The sequence below is a fragment of the Equus asinus genome, chromosome 13 (assembly GCF_041296235.1).
Source record: "Equus asinus isolate D_3611 breed Donkey chromosome 13, EquAss-T2T_v2, whole genome shotgun sequence".
NCBI lineage: Eukaryota > Metazoa > Chordata > Mammalia > Perissodactyla > Equidae > Equus > Equus asinus.
The window spans coordinates 20,281,875-20,306,540 of NC_091802.1; the positions used below are offsets into that span (position 1 = coordinate 20,281,875).

The 24,666-nt window shown below is 45.8% G+C and overlaps 1 protein-coding gene across 2 annotated transcripts in view; it reads left to right on the forward strand.

The window, feature by feature from the left end:
* Positions 1-450: 450 nt before the first annotated feature.
* The window catches only part of LYRM9 (LYR motif containing 9), a 59,429-nt gene continuing 35,213 nt past the window's right edge, over positions 451-24,666 (forward strand). Inside the window, exon 1 of one of the 2 annotated variants that reach the window (XM_070482723.1) lies at positions 451-735. In XM_070482723.1, coding sequence (XP_070338824.1) covers positions 708-735 — 28 coding nt within the window. In that variant the 5' untranslated portion in view covers positions 451-707. The remainder of the gene's footprint in view (positions 736-24,666) is intronic. The other variant, XM_070482724.1, reaches the window with a different exon arrangement.

The window sequence follows — 24,666 nt, forward strand, 5'->3', positions numbered from 1 at the left end:
AGCATGTTGTAAATACTCAATGGATGTTAGTCCTGCCCCCCAACTTAGGGAGACGCGGTCTGGTGAATACAAGCCAAGGATAAGGGTCCCCTGAAATAATGATAAGAATTAGGAGTAAGAGGGTTTGATTTGTGAATTGACATCCTACCCTTGGCAGGAAGACGGCTCTCACGCAGAGCGTGGTAAGCCTGCCATGAGGCTGACTGGGAGTCAAGCAGAGGGAAGCTGCTTTGTCTCAAGGAGCTTGTCCAGTCTGCGGCGAGATGGGAGGCCATCTGGGCTGGGGGTCACGGGTCCCCATGTGACTCCTCGAGCCTGATTAGTGAGCCGTAGGAGGTAGAAATCCTCCCCGCAAGGAGCTCTGGGCTCCCGGTTTCAGATACAATGTCCTTTTTATATCTACCCTGTGTCTGGGCCAAGACCTGATCATATGCCTGTTTGGATTGAGGGCAAAGGGGAGAGAGGGCCAGGAGGGAGAGGATTAAGAATTACCCAAGTTCCATAAACATGACCGGAGACAGCCCTTAGGACTGGAATGTGACAAAAGGAAAGTGCCTGGAGAAATGCTGTGTCTGCAGGAGGGAGAGGGGAACCAGCCATAACCGGGCTCTGGGCTGTGAGTTTTACATACATTCACTACGCATGAAAAACCCTGGGAGGACCGAGCAGAAGCCGGACTCTGAAGTCTGAAGTCACACGGCTAATAGATGGAGGAGCTGGGATTTCATTGTGCGGGTCAGTAGCTTGATGGAGTAGAGACAAAACAGAAATCTGCCAGGGTTTACCCGGCACTCTGCAAAGATTACTGTGTTGGGGAGATGCCAGTATTCAGGCCGCTAGAGAGGACAGTTCTGGTGCGGGTCAAGGTTAGTGCGGCTGTAGTTTTGTGGACAATGCCTCCAGATGCTCTCTTCCCTTGACTCGCATTCTGTGTTCATCTTCGGATTATTATCTAGTTCCCAGGGCCCTTGCTGGCAGGAAGAGGCATCCAGATTGCAGATGTACTTGTTCCTGTTCCTGGCAAGACCCACTTCCCACTGTGACTGACAAGTTTTGGACCCAGTGGCAACGTGGAGTAGAAGAAAGAGCATGGATTTTAGAGTGAGACTGGCTCCCCGACTCATTAGCCTGCAAGTTCCTTAACCTTTCTAAGATGCATTTTCCTCCCTTATTTGTAAAATGGGGTTTACTAAGATCTACCCTGAGAAGCTATCGTAAGGAATGCCTAAGCTAGTACTGGCACACAGCTGCAGCTCAATGAATGGTAGAGATTTTCCAAACGCATTGACATCCTGATTTGTCAATCAGTCTTTTGTGAGTTCGTCTTGCAGCCATGGAGTAGCAACAGAGTCAAGGTGAGAATTCCATCAGGTTCTTAGATCTAGACTCTGAGATGCTGACCTTTGGGAACGCCCTGAGAGAAGCCTGGGAGCTGGATCCCTGGAGGGACAGGAGGTGGTCTGAGGCAGATGGTGAACCCAGAGGAGTGTTGGAGGAGGAGAACTGAGGGCTAGGGTGCTTGTGAGTCCCCAGCTCTGAGGAGGCCCCAGGAGGCCAACCAAGCTGAAGGCAGGAGCCTGGGTACCCAGGAATGGCAAGGAAGCCAGAGGCTGGGCCAGCCCCATCTCCACCCACCACCTGCACATCCACAGACCCTGGGGAGATTTGTAAAAACGGATCCTTGGCCCATCCTTGAAAGTTCTGATTGAGTGGATCTGGGTTGAGGCCCATGAAATTGTGTTTTTAAAACATTCTCTACCGCAGAACAGTATGTATAGTACGCTACTAATATATATATATATATATATATATTTGCATAGGCTTAAAATATCTCCGAAAGGATACACAAAGCCCTCTAGTAGTTGCTTATGGGGAGAACTGAGGTCAGGTGCAGAAAAGAGATCTGTTTTTCATTTATACTCATCTGTGGGACTAGAATTTTCTTTATGGTGTGTATATATTAAAATAATTACATTTATTAATATGATTTAAAAAATAATTTGTTGAGGTAAAATTCATATTACATAAAATTAGCCATTTTAAAGTGAACCGTTCAGTGGCGTTTAGCAGATTCACAATATTGTGCAGCCAGGAACTCTATCTGGTTCCAAAACATCTCCATTACGCCCAAGTAAACCCCTTACCCATTAGGCAATTTCTCCCCATTACCTCCTCCCCCAGCCCCTGGCAATCACTAGTCTTCATCCTGTCTCTATAGATTTGCCTATTCTGAATATTTCATTTCATTTTATATCATTTCATATACTTGGAATCATACAATATCTTTTGTGCCTGGCTTCTTTCACTTGGTGTAATGTTTTTGAGGTTCATCCACATTGTAGCATGGATCAGTATTTCTTTCCTTGTTATGGCAAATAATATTTCATTGTATGAATATACCATTATTTGTTTATCATTTATCTGTTGATGGATGTTTGGGCTGTTTGCACCTTTTGGTTATTGTGAATAGTGCAGCTATGAACACGTACATACATGTACTTGTTTGAGTATCTGTTTTCAATTCTTCTGAGCATATTCCTAGGAGTGGAATTGCTGGATCACGTGGTAACTCCATGTTTAACTTTTTGAGGAACCACCAAAGTGTTTTTCACAGCACCTGAAACGTACATTCCAAGTAATACAATTTTTTTTGGAGGAAGATTAGCCGTGAGCTAACATCCACTGCTAATCTTTCTCTTTTTTTGCTGAGGAAGAGTGGCCCTGAGCTAACATCTGTGCCCATCTTCCTTTATTTTGTATGTGGGAGACTGCTACAACGTGGCTTGATAAGCGATACATAGGTCTGTGCCTGGGATCCTAACTGGTGAACCTTGGACCACCAAAGTGGAGTGTGTGAACTTAACAGCTATGCCACTGGGCCAGCCCCCTAAGTAACATAATTTTAAAGGTTCCAAAGGTATTGGGTACAAAAGAAGAAAAAAGCAAGCTCTTAAACTTTTGTTTTCTAAATTGGAAAACTTAAATTTTTGCCTAAACTCTAAATGGGCTCTTGGTGCACAGCCTGATTGGACCTTCTGCTCCATGGCTGGGACAAAGAGCGGGGCTGGCTCGCTATCCTCCTCCTGCCCACCTCTCACTTGCCCTCCACACACACAGTCACTTGTAACTTATTGTTACTGACTTTGAATGGGAGTTTTCAGCTGCTCCATTCTTCTTCTTTTCTTTGAAGGGCTGTCAATAGGACAGGAATTACAACCTTAGCTGCCGTTATCTCTGTCACCTGACTAGCTGGCACATTCCCGGCTGCTCTTCTCAGGGAATTAATGCCCTAAGTGTGGATGGTAAACGATGAAAACCCAGCACATAAATAAGGAGGCAGGGAGCACGCCACTGACACGCCTGGGGAACTGATCAACTTGGCCCCATGCACCATACTTATTGAGCCCAAGCTCCAGGGCCATTTATCCACAGGGAAACAACCAGTCTTCCTCCCTTCCTTCCTCCTTCCTTCCTTCTTTCCTTCCTCCCTTCTTACCTCTCTCCCTCCCTCCTTTCCTTTCTTTCTTTCATTCAACAAACATTTAGGGAATGGAGCACTTAATCTGTGTCAGGCACTGTTCTAGATATTTTTATGTTGTGTAAAACTCATAATGGAATGATATTATTGTCCTCAGATCAAAATGAGGAAATAGAGATTCAGAGAAATTCAGAAGTTTTTCCTAAAGTCACACAGCCAGTAAGTAGTGGAACCAGGACTTGAAGCTGGGTTCCCTAGTGGCATAGATTATTTTGAATTCCTTTTCTCTTCCTCTTCTTTCCTGTCTGTGTCCTTCTGTCCTTATTTCTGTCATGCTCTGAGTGCCAGGCACCCCAGGTAGACACTAAGGTTAGCATAGTGAATAAGATGCGCAGGCGCGAACTTCTTCCCACCGCTCTTTCGTTGAGTCCTATGTGACCCCTGGGCATTATCTCAAACGTATTCAATTTTTTTTCTCAAATGTTCTCTCTTACATAATGAACAGATGCAGCAGTTGAAAGAGCTGTGGTATTGAAGATGAATTAAATTCAGGTCTGGGTTCATGCCTCCTATATAGCCCCAACAGCTCCTGCTTCAAAGATGTGATTAGCAAATTTGATCATGCCCCTCCCCTGGTCCAAGGCCCTGCAGACATTTCTGTGATGTAAGAAATGGTAAAGACCCAAGTGGGGCTCTCCATGTGAGCTGAACCACGCAGAAAGGTTGGGGAGAGCATTATAAGAAGCGCTTTTCTGTGCATAATGTGCAAATTCATGCATGGAGTGGCATCAGCGGGACATCAGGCCATGGAGGCATTTCTCCAAACCGAGAAGCAAGGCAAGGACTTCAAGGCTGAAAGACCACCTCCCCTTTGAAGAGGCCCTCAAGACATGCACACACCCAGTTCATTTGTGTTCGGCACCCATCCCTGCCTTTGTCATAGTTGATTCAGTTTTTGCATATTCAGGTGAGTTTGTGCTTATGTTATGCAAGTAAACATATGCTGAGAGGTAGCAATGTTTATTTTAGTGGGAGCATTTATTTTAATAGCTTTATAAATCACACCAGGATTGCATTTATAGCATCATTAAGGATCTGAAGGGTCACTTAAATGTTTCAGCCAGACTTTGTTGCTGCAGTTTATGGGAGATATTATATGCTATCAAAGGTTTATGGTAATTCTGAGCAAGGCAGAAGGGTGGGAAGACTGGCGCCTGCTTCCTGCTCCCCCCGCCCCCATACCCCAAGTATCTCCATTTGAAAGTGAGGGGTTGTAGACAGTGGACAGGTCCCTGTGTTCCTGCTGATCTCCTCTTGTGGACTAAAGAGGTCAGGATTTGGAATCTAGAGACCCAAATTCCAGGCTCTAGGCCATCCTGCTGTGGGATCTTGGACAAATCACTTAAACTTCCTGGGCCCTTGTCCTCAGTTGTAAAAAAAAAAAAAAGAAGAGAGAGAAATGGGAGTGATAATAACACCACTTTACCTACGAAACAACATAACATCCCAAGGTTGTGACTAGATCCAAGCGAGATAAAGGCGTGCTTAGTAAACTATATGGTGTTTATAATTCCCCATCCTCACTCCACTGCTGAGGTTTAGGATGGAAATGAACCAGGAGCCTCTGAAGGGGGGCGAATTTGTTTCTTGTGGCTGCCATGACAAATTACCACAAACTGGCTGGGCTTAAAACAACAGAAACTCATTCTGTCATAGCTCTGGAGGCCAGAGGTCCAAAGTCAAGATGTCGGCATGGCTGGCACCTTCTGCATGTTCTGAGGCAGAATCCATCCCATGCCCATCTCCTACCTTCTGTGGCTCTGGCAGTCCTTGGTGTTCCTTGGCTTATAGACATGTCACTCCAGTCTCTGCCTCTGTCTTCACATGGCTTTCTCCCTGTGCCTCTGTCTCAAATCACTCTCCCCTTCCTCTTATAAGGACACCAGTCCTTGGATTTCGGGCCCACCCTAATTCCAGGACGACCTTATCTTGAGATCCTTACCTTAATCACACCTGCAAAGCCTCTATTTCCAAACAAGGTCATATTCACTGGTGCCAGGGGTTAGGACGTGGACATATCTTTCGGGAAGACACAGTTCAATCCGCTATGGAAAGGAAAGTTTAAATCCTTTTCAAGGGAGGAGACTAAAACTAATGGCAAGGGTGGAGATCGGGATGATGGGTAAGAGTGAGAAGTATAAGGGATGAAGACTGGAGGTTGGGAGGGGCAGCGAGGGGAAGCTGGCTTTTATGTGGTGTTATCTGTGAGGTGCAAGGGCAGGACCAGCACCTCCAAAAAGCCAAAGTGAACCAGACTCCCCTTGTCTCATGCCAGAATAGGAGTCCAGAATTTGGTGCCTACTGGTATTGCTCTGCTGGAGGCAATGATGAGCGTGGACTCTGGAGTCAGTCAGCCTGGGTGCAAATCCAGGCAGTATACCATTGGGTAAATTACTTAACATCCAACTTAGGTTGGGTTCCCTTGAAGCAGAGCCTGGAACAGGATTCTGGGCACTTGATTTATTGAGGGAGTGCTCTTGGGAGAAAAGGGGTGAGGGAAGCAGGGGAGGAGAGGCAGACGGATCTAAGCAAGGGTGCAATTCCAGCTAGAGTCTAGCTTTTGCCTGACCCCACAGGCAGCTCTGGAGGATAAATTGCACCATAGGGTTGGTCCTACCTTCAGATGGTCCCATCCTACAACAGTTAGTCATTGGCTGAGGGCTACCACAGTCGGGGGAGAAGGAGTGTGTCACTTCGCTAGGTGAGACCACTCTCATTCAGCCAAGGGCAATTCTCTGGAGAGGGGGAAGCTGTGAGTCATTAGCAGCCAACACATAGCAATTGGGGGATGGGTGCACCTACCTACGAAAGGGGGCTAACAGTGTTCACTACACTTAACTTTGAAAACTTTAGTTTCCTCATCTATAAAATGGAGCTAATAATAGTAACTATCTCATAGGATTGCTAAGGGGTTTAAACAGGTTAACATATGTGAAGCTTGCCACATATACACGTTCAGTAAATCTTAGCCATGATTAGTGTATTCTTTATTGCTGAGTAACAAATTCCTCCAAAATTTAGCAGCTTAAAACAACAAATATTTATTAGATAACTCAGTTTCTGAGGGTTAGAAATCAGGAGTGGCTTAGCTGGGCAGTTCTGGCTCAGGGTCTCTCATGAGATTGCAGTCAAATGTCAGCTGGGGCTGCATCATCTGAAAGCTCAGCCGGGGCTGGAGGGTCTACTTCCAAGATGGCTCCTTCACATGGCTGTTGGCAGGCGGCCATAGTTCCTCACCACATGGACATCTTTGTAGGCTGCTTGAGCGTCCTCACAATATGGCGGCTGGCTTCTCCCAGAGTGAACAATCCAAAATGGAGAACAAGGTGGAAGCTGCAATGCCCTTTATGACCTGGTCTTGGACGTCACATGCCATCGCTTCTGCTCTATTCTATTTGTTAGAAGCGAGTCATTAAGTCCAACCCATACTCAAGGAGAGTCCCACCTCCTGAAGGGAAGAGTATCAAATAATTTGTGGAAATTCGAATCCGCCACAATTAGCTATCACTAATTTCTATAGCAAGCTTGGAAACTGTTGTGTTGCCTTTCAAGGGAAATTTGTGTTTGACAAATGAACACACAAGTGGGCAAGGAATGAATCTCAACTAACGGATCATTCAGGCATTTAAGTAAAGTAGCTGTCTTTGAAAAGGAGAGACTTCCAGGGCCCATTGAACAAAATCATACCTTCCATTTGCACACCAGCAGGCCACCCCTGCCCCAGGAAATTCCGCTTCTTTTGGTCTGCCAGTGGAGCCCAAGAGTCTGCATTTAGAAGCTTAGCAGGTAAAAGTGATGTGCAGCCAGGTTGGGGAACCCCGGTGCGGGCAATCGTTTTACCCTTTCTGAACACGCACGTGCATACGCACACACACACAGCTCCTGATTCTGTTTTGCTTTGTCTTCCAGCTTCCCAGCACCACACACCAAATCCAGTTCCCTTCAGGCTGCATGTCCGGTTTGTTGGACCTTGGTTTTCCATGTGTTTTTTTAGCTTTGTTTACTTTCTTGCCACCAGCTCCAAGGAACCCCCAGCCCCTGACTGAGCCAGGCTCTATCCACCACCCCTTGGGGGGCCAGAGGGATTCAGGCTCAACCAGCCTTCCTGTCCTTTCTCTCGCTGCGCTCCCAACTTCCATTTTTCGCTACTGGATCTATTGGCCAGATCTTCCCCATCAGACCAAAAAGAGGATGGGAACAACTATTCAGATAATTCAGACGCTTATTCAAGCAAAAATGATGATACTTCTCCTCCTGAATGATCCGGATAGTTGTTTTAATTCTCAGCTTCACTTTGTCTCTGGAGCCCCAGGCTCTTCTTCGTTCCGTGACTCTAGTTAAAATTCGGTCCCAGTGATAAATATTTCTGATCTAATTGTTTCTTCCACTCCTGTTCCACAGGGGGTGTTTTCAGGGAAAAGGATCTGTAGGTAAATGAGAATTAACTTCAAGCCTGGGCAATGTTACAATCAAAATAAAGCTGTCATGGCAGACCTGCTATCTACATTTCACTTTCTGGAAGCGCCCCACTCTATTTCATCCCTCCCCAACCCCTGACACACGCAGCAGCAAGGAACAAATCACCATTTATTAAACTCTAATTATCTCTCCCGTTTCTCAATACCATTCTCTGTGTATGCCTGCTGCACACAAGCCTGTACTGCACTGCCATTAAATGAGTACTAGTCTTGTTAGCATAGCATCCATATTTATAGATAAGGTTCAGCGGTGCTGTAGTGACATGGTGCAAAATCAAATGCCCTTAATAGAAGGCTAGGGACATGTCCTCATCCTGGAGCCATCTAGGCACATGGCAGATGGAGGGGATTTGAGGGGACTTAGCAAAGACTTAGGCTGTTTTGAGACAGTTTTAAGCCTTTCATGGGAGTCTATAAAAGTTCAAGCAGAGACACCACCCTTTGGGAGAAAAGCCCATGCTTCTTTCTTTGGGTGTCACAGAGATCAGGAGGCTGACAAGAAGTGACAATGCCCTGTTCTATTGCCCACAGAACAACAGTTCAGAACGTACATTGCAGATCCTGTTTGAGCTGGCTGGGTTGGTACACTCCTCCAGACCCAGGATGTCCAGGCTGGGCATCTGCCTGAGCAACACAAGTTTTCCGTAAGATTCTTCCCCAACTGCGTCCTACGCTAGGTAACCCTCAAGTGGTTGTCAGGACAGTGATACATGACAGGCCAGGTCCTGTCTTGTTAGTAGGAGAAGGTTAGCTGTGCACCTAGTTAGCCAGGGTTCACGGATAAAACAAGTCCGACGGATCTGGCTCAATAAACCCAGGTTTGTACAATCACAAAGTCCGTGCCCTTTTCAGTAATACTGAGCATCTCTCCTTAGCAATCCAAAGTAGACTCTTTTATTTCCTGTTTCCCACTCCAAAACTTTGCCCTGACTTCTGAAAAGCATGCAGATTCCCAATCACCATCTTTCGACCAAATGCCGCCCAAAGAGGCACAGAGTGACCTGCCCCCTCCGAAGGGTCCCACTTCTGCTGCCCCAATTCCACTGTGCTTGCCAGACGATCCTTCCCACCTGAGGAAGCTGTGTGTGGCCCTGGCTGCTTATCTACCCTTCCTGCCTCTGGTCCAGTTCAGTGGCCTCTGGGGCAATTCCCTGATGAGATCCTGGTCTTTCCTGGTCTCCCACTTCTCATTGGAACTCCTTAGGTTTAGAATCTGGGAGCTAGAAGGAAGAACTTGGCTCAACATTTTCATTCTGTAGACAAGTCGGTGGCACTGAGGCAGGGGTGGGTGGTGGGAACGACTCAGAATAATCCATTCCCCCTTCGCAGACACCTGGAGTCCCTTCACCTATTGTTCAGCCGGGGCTGGCAGCTCCCCGCAGTGTAATCACCCTCGGCTCATTAACATGCTGTGCTCATTTGCATATCTAAATATTCCTGTACGTAGAAAACAGAGCCGATTACATCTTCCCCTAATGTATGTACCGGAAAAGGGCAGGGAGTAGGCAGATGGGAAAGTCAGGTCACACACCCCTTCCTCCTCCCTCACATTCACCTGTTGGTAAGTTTTTTTAAACAGCTCATTCCTTCCTTGCAGGCAGAGCGTTGATATACTTTATCTTGTGTTTACTCTCCCCTTCCTTTCCATTTGGAAAAGCTGTGACTCTTCCTTATTTTCACCTCTTCTTCTCTGGCTCCACTTCTGGGAGAATAGCCCATTCCCTCGTTAAAAAAAAAACAAAACAAAACGCCATAGCCCTCTGCATCCGTCAGCTTTATGCAAATGCATAAACACACCCACCCTCAGTCAGTGTGCTCGGAAGCAGGAACTGTCTAACTATAGATCAGCCTGATTACGGTTCATTTTTATACAGCCTGAGAAGCGTGAAAAGTCACAGGCTGGGGATTAGCCAGCCCTAACCCGTCATACAGATGATCGTGACACATGTAGATCATTTATTCCAGAAGCACCCTGATGGGGCCCCAGGACCCACCCTATGCATTTCTTGTCGGTTTGTAGGAAAGGATGCTGCTCTAGTGATGCCTTCTAGGGCAGTGCCATCTTAACCACCGGGGCAGTGGGGGCACTCATCAATGGACCCCAGGGCGGGAGGACCAGCCCTGAGAGAAGGAGTGGCAGGGGGAAGGTCTCGACGGCAGTCTAGCAGTCAAGGAAACTTGCTCCCAGCTTTGTCACTCACTCCATTCACTCTGCAAGCAATTATTGGCCTCCCCATGCTGTGTGCACAATGCCACAATAGTTCTAAACACATTTATGTAACAAACGCTTGTCAGTGCCTCCTAAGTGCCAGTCACTCTTCTAACTGCTTTACAGATACTAACCCATTTAATCCTCATGGCAATCCTATGAGGCGGGTACTATCATTATCCTCACTTTATAGGAAACTGAGGCACGGAGAGATTAAATAACTTGCCCAAGTTCACACAGCTCCTAGGCGTGGTGTCAGGATTCTAACCCCGGTGGTCTGGCTCTGGTCTGTGCTCTCAACCATTACGGGGAGATTTCCATGCAGTGGAACAATGATAGGATGCAGTAATGACTATCTGTTGCTTGTTTCTCCAGCATTCATTCACCCTTCCTCTGCCCAAGCATCCCTCTTCTCTTTTGGGGACTTCACTTCTGCCCCAGGTGATTGGGGTGGGTGTGGATCTATTCCCGGTTCCAGGGGTGGGTCTTCATATGTTTAGGCCAATCAGCATATTCTATGCCCAGCCACCCTGATGGGTCAGGGACAGGAACATAGCCATGGAGAGCGAGTCCTCGAGATTCTGAGGGAGATATCTGGGGAGACTCTCTCTTCTATGTGAGGAAAATGAGATTCTGGGAGAGGGGAGGGGAGGATGGGACAACTATCATGTGGAGCTTGATAAGAAACATGTGGAAGGTAGAGCAGAGAGAAAAAGAGACAAATCATGTCCTTGATGAAACCATTTAAGCTGCTGGATCAGGCTTTGCCTGAAGGTAAACTACCTCCAAACTTTTCAGTGGCCTGACACATAGCAGCCTGTCAATAAATATTTGTTGAGCATGTGAGCTAATATAATCCCTTTACTGGTTAAGCCAGTTGAAATTGGGTTTTCTGTTATTGGCAACTGAAAGATTCCTAACTAATGTACACACACACACCCCAGTAACAAAATAAACATAAGAAAAATGTGGTATATAAGTACGTAGCACACCCTGACAGAAATTTTTGTTAAAATAATATTCCGTAAGATAGTGAGTGGTTTACCTGTTTAACCACCAGCGTCTTGACTCTACCAGGCATGGTACCCTGGGTCTGGGTGCCTGTTTATAATAGTAGAAGGTTTCTCTAAGCTGAGACTTTTTGAAAGTCACAAAAGGGTTTGTTAAGGGTAAGGGAGCCCACCCTCTGCAGTGAGGCCTAGATGCAGAGTGTGATGCGTATTTACAGGCTATAAATGATCAAGCCTCACAGTGGTTCCTGCAGCAGGTGCCCCGGTCTAAGGAACAGTGGTCCTCGAGGCCTGGTATGGCTGCGGGAACACTTCCTGGTCGGCCAGGATCCTTTTCCTGGGTTCCCACTGGTTTGTCCTGAGTTCTCTGAGCTGGGGCCAGCCTGTCTCTCCCTCCTGGACCTTTATTATTAAAGCCAAACATTTGGTTCTTTACTTGCTCAATGCTCAGACTGAGAACTGGGTTGCTGTCAGTCTCTGTCTGTGGAGGCTGTTTTCCTCTTCACATCGCCTGAGCTGGGGCTGTGGGGTTTGCAGTGCCCTGCCCCTAAGCCAAGGGCTCTCTGTTTGCCTCCATCTGCATTGTAGTCATTGGTTGGGAGGAGGCGGGGATTGCATTTTACACCCGTACCCCTCCAGGAGTCACTCAGAAATTGACCCTGGTGCAGAATCATGAGAGGTGATGAGCAAACCAACCCCTCCAACATCAGAAGTTCATATCACATATTCGGTTAAAAAGTAAACTAAGAGAAATGATCCTTAATATTTTACTCCATGGACCCACCATCACGACCACTTCACAGAACTTCAAGGTCACATTCCTCTTGTTTCTTTAGAACACCCTGACTCCCCTTGTTTTCAAATGTGTATTTGACCTGTTTGCAAATGCAAGCTATTGGTTTTCTCTTTTGGAGTTTTTGTTTTTGCCAGCGCTGAGCCTCTCTCCTCCGTGGATCACAGAGCAATTCCTGGGAGGTTGTGTGGGTAAGCTTGGGTCTTGGGTACATCCACGTACATAAGAAAGCCTCTAGGTAAATAAGTATGTTCAGAAGCGGGTGTGATGGTGCCCGGGCCCTGGCCGGCAAGCACTCTCTTCCTTCCTCCCTGTAACGCAGGTCTTAGAAACAAGTCCTGTTTTAAAATTTAGAGTCCGGGGTTGTTTTTCCCCACCCAGCGAGGCGTCTTTGTTTTCTGGGCCATGCAGCGTTTCATCTCCATGTCCTCCCTCTTGCCTGCGTCTGTGCCCTCCTCCCACTCCAGCATTTAGCTTCTCCTTCTCTCCTTGTACTCAGCATGGAAACCATGTTATGGCATCAGAACACTCTTTCCCCATCACCTCTGTGCTCCAGTTTCTGCTTCGTCTGCCTGGAGACTTAATCCTAGTGTAGTGCTTTTACTCACTCCTTGACCAAGACAGAGGACAACTCTTGGAGAAAATCGCAGAATGGCATGGAAGGACCCTTCACGGCCCCCTGGCCCAGCCCAGCCATCAGGACTGTCCCAGAGCAGCCTCCTCTTCAATTCCCCTCATTTTTCAAAGAAAGTTTTCCCTACTTGCCTCAAGATTTCTCCTCACTCTTGCCCTCTTCCACTTCACCTGGTGATTCTGCCTTTCTTCATGAGAAAATTGAGGCTAGCAAAGGGAAGAGACTCCAACTTTGCCCACTCCACTGCCACCCTTAGCCCCTGTCCTCAGAAAGAAGAGGTATTTTTCCTCCTGTTCAACACCCACCATTTGACCTTAATTCCATCCCCTCCCATTCCAATCTGGGCCCTGCCTCATCAATGTTTGCCCCCTTTCCCTTCCCATATCTCCAACTGCTTCTGCTCAGCCTATAAACATGCTCAAGATTCTTGTTTTTTAGGAGCCGGCCCCGTGGCCGGGTGGTTAAGTTCACGTGCTCTGCTTTGGTGGCCCAGGGTTTCCCCCGTTTGGATCCTGGGTGCGGACATGGCACCGCTCATCAGGCCATGCTGAGGCGGCATCCCACATGCCACAACTAGAAGGACCCACAACTGAAAAATATACAAGTATGCACCAGGGGTGCTTTGGGAAGAAAAAGGAAAAATAAAATCTTTTTTAAAAAAAATGATTCTTGCTTTTTAACAAAACCTCCTAAACTCAAGGCCCACCTGTAGCTATCCTTCAAACTTTCTTCTTTCCAATTCCTCAGAAGAGGTCTCTGTGTTCACTGCCTCTTCTTCTTAACTTCGTGTTCACTCCTAAACTTATTGGAATCTGGTTCCAGGCCCAACTCTACTAAATTGCTTTCATGGTGGTGACCACCTTAATTGGCAAATCCCTCAGACACTTTTTGGTCTGTAACTGACTGGACCCTTCTACTGCCCCTGACACTGTTGATTCCTCTTTAACATCCTTTTTCATGATAGCATACTTTCTTAGTTCTCCTCCCATTGCTCACAATTCTTTTGGCCACAAGATGAGCTGGCTTAGGTAAGAGTGGGGATGAATTAGCTCATGTGGGAAGCTCTGGTAAAGACAGACATATGGATGGAACTCAGGCGTGACTGAACCAAAGACCATGGTGGCAGGACTCTCCAGGTCCTTCATTGCTTCTTCTTTTTCCACAATGGCTTCATTCTCTCAGACCAGGTCTTTCCAAATGATAAGAGACATGCCCATCAGTGGCTCCTGGCCTCAAACATCTTAGAGGGTTTGAGAACTGCTTTCTCTGACTTCAAGGTAAAAATCTCAAGGAGGGGCTGTTTAACCTAACTTGAATCAAATGCCCATTCTGGGACCAATCACTATAATTGGTTAATCACTGTAGTCAGGAAGCCAGGACCTATGAAAAGATGGTGGTTCCCAGTGGAACCACCTAGTTAGAAGAATTATTTCCAGAAGAATGATGCTCCTATGGGCAGGTTGAGCAATAGATGTGCTATTATCTTGACCATTCCTTTTTGATCACCTTCTCATCTTTCTATATCCACCTCTTAAATCCAAGTGTTCACTAGGCATGTTAGTTGGGATTAAGCATAGCAGTGAGTAACCAGAAAAAGCAACATTCACCTGAACAAGGTAGTATTTTAACTCTTGTACAATGTCCAGATATTTGCAATCCAGGGCTCGTATGGCCTCTCTATTTCAGGAAGTCCCAGATCACAGGCCTCTTTCAATTAACTACCCTACTATTCCTTGGGAATGATTCTCATTCTTGTGATTCAAGGCAGCATCCAAGTTCCAGGGAGCAGGATGGAGGAAAGATGTAGAAAAAGAGTAAATAAAGGGCGTGAACTGTCTCAAGAGCGTTTTCAGGAAGCTGACAACTGACATCCCATTAGCCAGAATATGGCCACACCTAGATGCAAAGCAGCCTGGGAAATGTAGTCTTTATTTTGGGAGGCCATGTGCTCAGCTAAAGTTTCTTTTATTATGGGAGAAGGAAAGAATGGAGTGGATTGGGGTGGGGGGGGGGGGTGCGGGCAGCAAATAGAAGTCTCTGCTGCACCAGGGTTCCATCCTCAGCCCACTGGTTCATAGCCAGGTTGATCTCATTCACACTCAGAGTTTCAGTTTTCACCTATATATCAATGACTTCCAACTGCCTCTCTTGAGCCTGGATATCTCCTTGAACTTCAGATTCATATATTCAACTGTTTACTGGACACCTGGATATCCTCAGGCATCTCAAACTCAGCATGACTGAAACGAACATCTTTCCACCCAGCTCAGGTCCTTCAACTTAAAATATTTGATCACCATCAAGTCTAGGTTATAGATGATCCCAGAGTTTTCTGTAGAGAGGAATCATGACAGTTACAGTGAAGAAAACTGGGGTGTTGGATTGGCCAAACCTGGGTTCAAACATGGCTCTGCTTCTCACTGGCTACGAGAATTTGGGTGAATGTCTGTAGCATTCGTTCACTAGGGCTGCCATAACAAAGTCCCACAACCTGGGTGGCTTAAACAGCAGAAATGTATTGTCTCAGTTCTGGAGGCCAGAAGTCCTAGATCGAGGTGTCAGCAGGGTTGGTTCTTTTGAGGGCTGTGAGGGAGAAGATGTTTCAGGTCTCTCCCCTAGCTTCTGGTGGTTTTCTGGCAATCTCTGGTGTTCCTTAGCTTGTAGAAGCATCACCCCAATCTCTGCCTTCATCTTCACGTGGCGCTCTCCTTGTGTGCATATGTCTCCAAATTTCCCCTTTAATAATGACACCAGTCATACTGGATTAAGGTCCACCCTAATAAAGACCTTATCTCCAAATAAGTTCACATTCTGAGGTAGTGGGGGTTAGGACTTTAACATACAAATTTTGAGGCGACACAATTCAACCTATAACGGTTACTTAATCCATCCTTGGGGGATAATAATATACTACATAACAAGGGTGTTGATAATGAGACCCACATTAGAGAGTTGTTCATAGGATTAAGGTATTGTATATGAATCTTCTGGGCACTAGGTTGGTGTTCAATAAGTGCCAGTTTCCTTCTACCTGATTGTACACCACATTGCAATTTTGAGACTCCAGGAGAAAAAAAATGTTTCAGGGATAGTGCAAAAACCAGAAGATGAAACCATAGTGAACATTTATTATTCTCTCTTTGACCTCCCAGCTCCTTTTCGATGTTTGGGACATTTTCCACCTAATGAGTTTTAGAGAAAGTGGAGCCTGTTACCTACCCGTAGAAGGTAAAAATACCCTCCGTGGTCATCTCAGGTCAGTTCCAAGTGTGATTTGGACACTCTTTGTTGTAGCCTTCAAACCTGGGTTACCAGCCTCTCCAGAGATTCTATGAGCTACCAGTATCCTTTAGTAAATTCATCTTCTGCTTAAATCACTCCGAGATGGTTTCTGGCGCAACCAAGAACACGGACTGATATGAGGTCCAAAAGATGGAATTTTAGGCACCAAAGACTGCTCCATTATGGGAAAGGCCTGAATAGGACAGAAGTCTGTTCAGTTGAGGTTCTGCCTTACTCTCGGAGGACAGGACTATTAGCATCCAATTAAATTGACCACTTGCACTCGGAAACACAGAAACATGATCAACAAAGACATGGAGGGACCAGTCACCTCTATCAAAGTGACAGGTGGGAGGCTGATGCTGGTTGGTCTGGTAGAGCTAATGAAAGAACTGTTCTGGAATGCTCCTTCCACCAAGCCTATAGAAACAACCTCAAGTTCAGTGGTGAGTCCATCTTACCTGCTCAGAAGTTTGCCAAATGATAATTAGGAGCTGTTACAGGTGAATGGGGCGGAAGTGAAAGAAACACTGACTTTCCTGCCAGGAGGGAAGACACTGTTCATCCTTGTGACGTGCTTCAAAGAAAAATTTTAGCATTTGGACAGATTTCTTAGATTATAAAACATCATTTTCTTCTCTGTTTCTTGAGCTTTTATAATTGATACTGTTATTTCTTCAAATCTTTAATGACTCTACGAGGACGTGTATAAAGTTTACGGGAGAATTTAAAAAGTGGATGCGAGTGACAGAGACCCAAGAATCTGTGTGAGGCTAAGTAAGATCTTAGGTCCCCAGAGAGATCTGATGTAGAGGCACAGATCTAGAATTTCAGAGTTGGATTGGGCCTTCTCAGGCATATATTTCAGGTGCCTTTTTTTTTTTTTACAGATAGGTAAATTAAAGCCCAGAAAAATTAATAACTGAAGGTCCCAAGGCCCACTTGGACCTGTGCCTCATTCCTGACTAATATTCTTCATTATATCACTGTCTCAAAAACCAATAAACCAACCAACCAGCAGAAAACATACAAAAGAGTGGAAATGCTGCCTGCACAGGCAGAGTTTCCATGTTTGAGGAAATGGGAGGAGTCCGTGCATTTGAAGTTGGGTGGGTGAGTCTTATCCTAAGAAAGTCCCTTCCGGGTCTGGTATGTTCCCAAACACATAAGGACATTTCTCATTCAAGGCTGTTTGCAAAGATCTACATGAAAGCTGTTACTAGACAAACAAACCCCAGACCTTTCACTAATATAAGAAACAAGAAAGTGAACTGTCTAGATATTGCCTACAGTCTGGCTTGTATAATGTGAGAGTCAGAATTCTCTGAAACGCAAGCCATAATCAATCTTCCAGCCTCTTTAGCCAAGGCATAAAAAATGCATCCTCTTACCAAGCAGTAATATTCTTCTTTCTCTGCTTCCTCCTCCCCTGGGGAAGTCCAAACTCTGGTTGATTCGTCTCCCATTGTGATGGTAGTCCCTGGCAGTGATGTTGATATGTGTCCCTGGGTCTGGTCCTCTTGTCCCATCTCTCCATCCCAACTCCATATTCCTCCTCTAAGACCCCAGCTACTCACGAAGTGTTTCCTGCTGATACCAACAGAAGATGCATGGCTGCTGGTGCCCGCCAGCACTGACGCTGAGGCTGCCAGTGCCCAGTGTTGAGCCCTGTTATATCTCTGCCAAGGTGCTGTTTCCTGCAGCAGCCAGACCCATTTCTGAGTTGTCACTGGTTGTGGTCTAAGCTTTAGAACCCAGGCTGGGATATCTTGGGCAATAGCTTTCGTTGGCTTCCTTCAAAAGCCATTGCAGCCCCCTTGATCCTGGAACTCACGGGATCCCCATCCAAAGGGGTGGGACCTTCCAGGTACCAGCTGAAGGACACCTCAGAGACTCGGCTGCTCACAGTCCCCCTCCACCTCTTTGGCTTCGAGCCAAAGTGACTTGCTTTAACTCTCTATGGTGGATTCAACTCTTGTTAGCTGAGTTGACTTTTAGCAAGCAGCTTAACCAGTCTAGGTCTTATTTTCTCATCTGTAAAGTGGAAATAGTACTTATCTTATTGGGTGGTTGTGAAAATTAAATGAGATCAAGTATTCCATGTACCAGGCATGGCATAAATATTCAATAGAGGTTATGATAAGTTATTCCCAGGAAACCCTTCAGCCCCTAATGAGTTTTCTGAACACATCTGACTCCTAGGATTATTTTATTATTTTTTACATTTTCGTTTCCATTCATTAAGCACTTTCTATATGCCAGGCACAGTACTGAGTACCTGACATTCATTATCTTGTGTATTTCTCACAACAGCCCTATGAGGTAGGTACTATTGAAAGCCTTGGTTTAAGGCCAAGTGGCATAGTGGTGAAGTTTGCATGCTCTGCTTTGGCAGCCCAGGGTTCGCAGGTTTGGATCCCGGTTGCGGACATACACACCACTTATCAACCCGTGCTGTGATGGCGGCCCACATAAAAAATAGAGGAAGATTGCCACAGGTGCTTGCTCAAGCAAAAAGAGGAAGATTGGCAATAGATGTTAGCTCAGGGCCAATCTTCCACACAAAAAAATAGATAAGCAAATAAATAAGAAAATAAATTGAAGCCCATAGAGATCAAGTGGACTTTCCCAAGGCCACCCATCTGGCAAGTGGCGGGGTCAGGGTTTACACCCAGCACAAACTCCAAGGCTTGTGACCTTAACTGCTCTGATACGTTGTCACTCCGGGATGAACACAGCTTAGTCTCAAGCTAGTCCATTGTTTCAGGGTTTTTGTTTTTTGGGTTTTTTTTGACTATTATTACTGAAGCTAATTCTGTAATGTCATATTAGGTTAACCAGGAAATCCCCAAAGTTGGCATCATGGTCCTTTAGCTGTCTGCTGTGTTCTGCTCGTTTGTCCAGATATGCTGGGACAAGTGCACCGCTCTCATTTCCTGAGTCAAGCCGGAAGGGTGTGCTACCCTGGGTGGAAATGGGGTTCCCTTCCCTTAGTCTCTCACAAAACTGGCCTTGGTCCTCTGCTTCCATGGCAAAGGTATGGAGGAAGAGATAGATACTCCACACCCCTGTTATTTAAAAAAAGTTATATAGCCAGAATGTTCTTTGTTTATTATATTGTCATGCTTTGCTTTAGATTTTCTGGACAACTTTTTGTTTTGATATAATCTCAAACTTACAGAAATGTTGCAAGAATAGTACAATGAATTCCCACATAACCATCACTCAGATTCACCATCGTTCCACATTTTGCCCCATTTGTTTTCTCTCTCTGCAGTTTTTCCTAAAACATTAAAAAGTAGGTTGGAGACATCATGTCCCTTTTACTCCTAGATGCTTCAACCTATGTTTCCTAAGAACAACCACGTAACCACAGGAGTTACCAACATCAAGAAATTTTGCATTGATACAAGAGTGTTATCTAATCAACAATTTATATTCAAATTTTTTCCAATTATCACAATAAAGTTCTTTACAGATATTTTTCCAGGTCTATAATCCATTTCAGGATTACGTAATGCATTAAATGATCATGTCTCTTTAATCTGTAATAATTCCTCATCCTTTCTTTGTGCTTTTCACCTCGACCATTTTAAAGATTAAAGGCCAGTTTTGTGGTATAATGCACCTAAATTTGTGCTTGTCTGGTGTTTTCTCGTGATTAGATTCAAGTTACACATTTTTGGCAGAAATGTCACTGCAGTCATATTGTGTCCTTCTTAGTGCATCCTATCAGTGGGCACACGATGTTGGCTTGTTCCAGTACTGGTGATATTAGCTTTGGGTTTTTGGTTTTTCTTTACTATAAAATCACCATTGTCCCTTTGTAATTAATAAATAATTGTGATAGGTTTTTTTAGTTTCAGCTTTTTCTTCTTTGCCAAAATGTCCACAGCAACTCTGATATATATTAGGCCTAAAGTGGGAACTGAGCTGGTTCTGGGAGAAAATCCCAGTCTCCTTGTCACTCTATTGTCTTCTTTCTCTTTTTTCTCACTTTTTAAATTGAGGTATAATTTACAAACATCTTATGTGTATATTCATCTTAAGTGTACAACTTGATGCATTTTTATGTAAGTATATGCCCATATAACCACCATCCACGTCAAGATACAGAATATTTCTGGCTCCCTGGCTGAGTTCTGTGTGCCCCTCATCAGTTCTGTTCTGAGAAAGGCAACCATCATTTTAACCTCTACCACCATAGATGAGTTTTGCCTGTTCTTGAACTTCATATAACAAAACAATTCAGTATGCACTCTTTTGTGTCTATCTTCTTTCACTCAACGTGCTATCTGTGGGGTTTATCCATGTGTTGCATGTAGCGATCATTTGTTCTTTTTCATTCTTGTATCATACTCCTTTGCATGAATGAACCACAATTTATTGATCTGTTCTACAGTTGTTGGACATTTGGGTAATTTCCAGTTTCTAGCTATTATTAATAAAGCTACTATAAATACTTTTCTATACTTTTTTATGCACATAAGCACTCATTCCTTTTGCACATCCAGGAGTGAAATTACTGGGTCCTCTTTATCTTCTTTCCTTCACTGATGAACTTCTTGAAAGGATGGTCTACTCTCTCACTGTTGCCTTATCCTCATTTTCCATCAATATCTCATTGAACTGTGTCTGACTTCTGCCCACTGCCCTCCTTCCTATTGAAGTTACCCCTGATCAGGCCATCAGTGAACTTCCACTGGCTAAATCCAGTGACCCTTTGAGTTCTCCTCCACTTGACCTGTCTGCAGCATTTGATAATGTTGATTCTTATTCTGTAACTTCTGCACCATGACTTTCTCCTGGGTTTCCTCCCACTTCTCTTGTTGCTGCTCCTCAGGCTCATTTGCAGACTCTTTGTTCTGTTCCTGACCCTTAAATGTTGGTATTCTCAAGGTCTTGTGACACAGGAAAACCCATCCTCTCATTCTACATTAGGGATCTCAAATTAGTGGCCCACACAAGACATTTTGCTTGGCCCCCACAGTGTTTCAATAATGTTTAATTTGAATGTCTTTAGACATAGGGCATATTATCTTTAGTTCTCACTGTAGTAACCACCACTCTTTATGGCTTTGATCTGAGCTACTTCACTCATCTAAATTATCTTCCTGGTCCCCAGAAGCATTTGGATTTCCAACCCTCCCTCTAATGTTTTCCTTGAGTGATGTCATCTTCTTCCATAGTTTCAATTGCACATTGCTAATTCCTTCTGGTTCCAAATCTTTAGTTTCCACCCCTCTCTGACGTTCCAGACTCATGTGGTTTTTGTTTTTTTTTTTTGAGGAAGATTAGCCCTGAGCTAACATCTGCCACCAATCCTCCTCTTTCTGCTGAGGAAGACTGGCCCTGAGCTAACATCTGTGCCCATCTTCCTCTACTTTATACATGAGACACCTGCCAGAGCATGGCACGCCAAGTGGTGAATAGGTCCGCACCCGGGATCCGAACTGGCGAACCCCAGGCTGCCAAAACGGAACGTGCGAACTTAACCGCTGCACCACTGGGCTGGCCCTTCCAGGCTCATGTTTTTAACCTTTTGCTGGATGTTTCCATTTGGACGTCGTCACACTCAACATGTCCACATGAACTCATCCTCTTTCCCACCATGCCTTCCTCTTTCCTGTACTCATTGTCAGGGTGAATGTCATCACCATCCCTGCAAGCTCCCAAGCCTGGCATCACCCTGGACTCCTCCTTCCTTTCCTTCACTTTCCCATCTAATTGGTCATCTAATACCATTGATTCCTCCTCTTAAACATTTTTCCAAAAGCCTCCTCCTTATACCACTACTTCCATTGTGTTAATTCAGTTCCTCTTCTTCTCTTGAATGGATCATTCCTCATTCCACAAATATTTATCAAGTGCCTACTAAGTGTGGGGCAATGTTCTAAGTGCTGAGGTCAGATCAGGAGGCACAAAATTAACAAGTAAGCAAACACATACCCAAGAGAGCTTTAGGTAGTCAGCAGTATTGTGAAGAATGACTAGAGGGTGTGGGTAGAGCTACTTGAAATTGGGTAGTCAGAGAAGACTTCTTGGAGGAGGTGATTTCTGAGCTAACAGTGAATAACACTGATAAGGAGTGAGACACATGGAGGTCTGGGTGCAGAGTTCTCTAGCCAGGGGAAAGCAGATGCTGGACACAGAAGACAAGAAAGAACTGAGTGTCTGAGGAACAGCAAGATGGCTATTGTGGCAGGGACAGAGTGAGTGAGGGGCCAGATCACGCCGGGCCTTGTAGTCTGCTGTAGATTGAATGTTTCTGTCCCCCTGAATTCACATGGGGAAAACCTGAAGCCCAAGGTGATGATGGTACTTGGAGGAGGGGCGTTTGGGAGGGGATTAGGTCATGAGGGAGGAGCCCTCATGAGTGGGATTAGTGCCCTTATAAAGGAGGCCTGGAAAGCTCCCTTGCCCTCCCACCATGTGAGGTTATAGCTGGAAGGCACCATCTATTGACCAGAAAGTGAGCCCTTACCAGACAGAATCCACTGGCCCAATGATCTTGGACTTCCCAGCCGCCAGAACTGTGAGAAAGATATGTTTGCTGTTTACGCACCACCCGGTCTATGGTATTGTGTTATAGCAGCCTGAATGAACTGAGATACAGTCCACAGGAAAGGTCTTGCATCTTTATTCTAGACGTAATAGGAAGCCATTGGAAAGTTTTGAACGAGGCAGCGATCTGCTTTGAGTGACGTTATCCAAGGCCGCCCGGGTTGCCATGTGAAGAGTCAACAGTAGGACAGAAAGCATCTTAGCATGGCCTCACCCAGCGGCACTGAGTCAAACATTTATGTGCAAAGAGTTTATTTGGGAGGAGATCCCAGAAAATGCCAGTAGAGATGTAGGGAAGTGGGACAGGGAAGGGAAAGTAATCAATAAAAGACGCACTGAGTTACCACTGTGGAAACCTGGAGCTTCATTCTCCTGAGGAACTCTGGGGGCCGGCGTAGAACGTGCACTCACGTTATCTTGTCCTGGGGATGAAGAAGGCGGGGCATGTGCACCAACTCCCTTCAGTCGTTGGTTGCGGGCAGCTGCTCAAGTAGCTGGCAGAACTCTTAATTCTCCATCCATCTTGCTGGGTGGAGACTGGGCCCCCCTCCCACCCCAAGTGAGAAAGCCCTCAGGCAGAGAGATGCAGACTGCAGGTGTGGCCTGCAGTAGTCAGGCTCAAGAGAGACGGCGAGCAGTGCAGTGATCTGGGCATGTGGCATGTATTCAGCCAGAGGCAGCATGCCTGGCCCGGGGTAGACAGGTGGTGTGGAAGCGTGTGCTTGCTGCTGCGAGGGCAGTGGACATTCCAACACGGAGCCTCGCAGAAAGGAGCCCAGGGAGGAAAAACTAGGGCCTTGTGGTTGCCATAGCGCTTATTCAACAGACCACCACTTGAGAACCCCTCTGCACTCCTGGAAATGACTGGAAGGTGGGATAGAAATGTCTTTGCAGGGGCCTTGTGGCTCTGAAGGAGTTGACACAGACTAGAACCAGAGAAATGTGCTCTGGAACTATTCATGCGCCCCATTTCTTCTCTATCCCCAGGCCCAGGAGATGAGGTTGCATTTTGGGTCTGTTTTTCTCTGTGACTGGCCTGGATCTTGTGTTCAGACCACACCTTTCCTGCCCAGTTTGGATTTCTGAACACTGACTCCTATTTACCTCCCCAACCTCTGCCCTTAGCTCGGTCCTCTGGACTCAGAGCACCGCCCTCGTCCCTGCACACCCCTCTTTCTCTGTCATCTGACCTGGTCGTGACCTCCTGCCGGCATGTTGCCTCATCTGGCCAGCCTGGCATCACTCCCAGAAAGGCTGCCCTTGGCTTGTCCTATTTCATTTCTCTCCCTAATTTGACACTGACATTGACAGATAAAGACAAGAGAGAAGCCAAACCCCAGGGCGTAACCAGTATCATTCAAGCACCACCAAATTAATCCTCAGGATCTGGGATCGTGCCTGCCTGGAATATCAGCGTCCGCCGCTTGCTTTGGAAGTAGAGAGCGGCTTTTGGAATGGACATGTAGGGGAACACTTTGACCACCCAGACACCCCAGGGTCTAGACTTGGGGCTCCCAGAGTACAGTTTCTGGAGAGGATAGAAAACACTTGATGTCAGGGAGGAAGAAGAAGACACAGAAAATGTGAAGCTCTACAAAGAAAAGATGTCTGTGTTCCACAGTTGTCCCCAAGCGTGGCCCATGGCCTGCGTGAAGTCTCCCTTACTCCAGGGGGAAGCAGCACCTGGGGATGTCTTTCTCTGTATGACTGTCCCACACCTGCCACATGGAATTGTCTCCTGCCCAAATAAAAACAGTCACAGTTAAGAACTCCTTGGCCCTTGATTTTAAACATCTTTATATGGCACTCTATTTTACTGAATGCTGAATTTCCAGCACATTCTTGAAAAGCAACAGAACACGTATTATGAGAGAGGATTCCAGCTAACTGCAAATTGGGAAGGGGGGCTGCTTGAATGCCCTGAATGGCCATAGTGGGAGCAGAATTTGGGGGCTCCTGAGAGACCTTGTGGACAGACACAAGGGAGAATCTCCAGAGTCTTGGACTTGACCGAAATTTGGCAACCTGAGACTTGCTGGCTGCCTGTGCTTATAAGTATTGACTGGCCTTGGGAGAAGCACCCAGAGTCTTAGAGCCTCCTTTTGTTCTCGTCTCTTTTCTAACAAGCCTTTATCTAAATGCAAATGTGATTCCAACT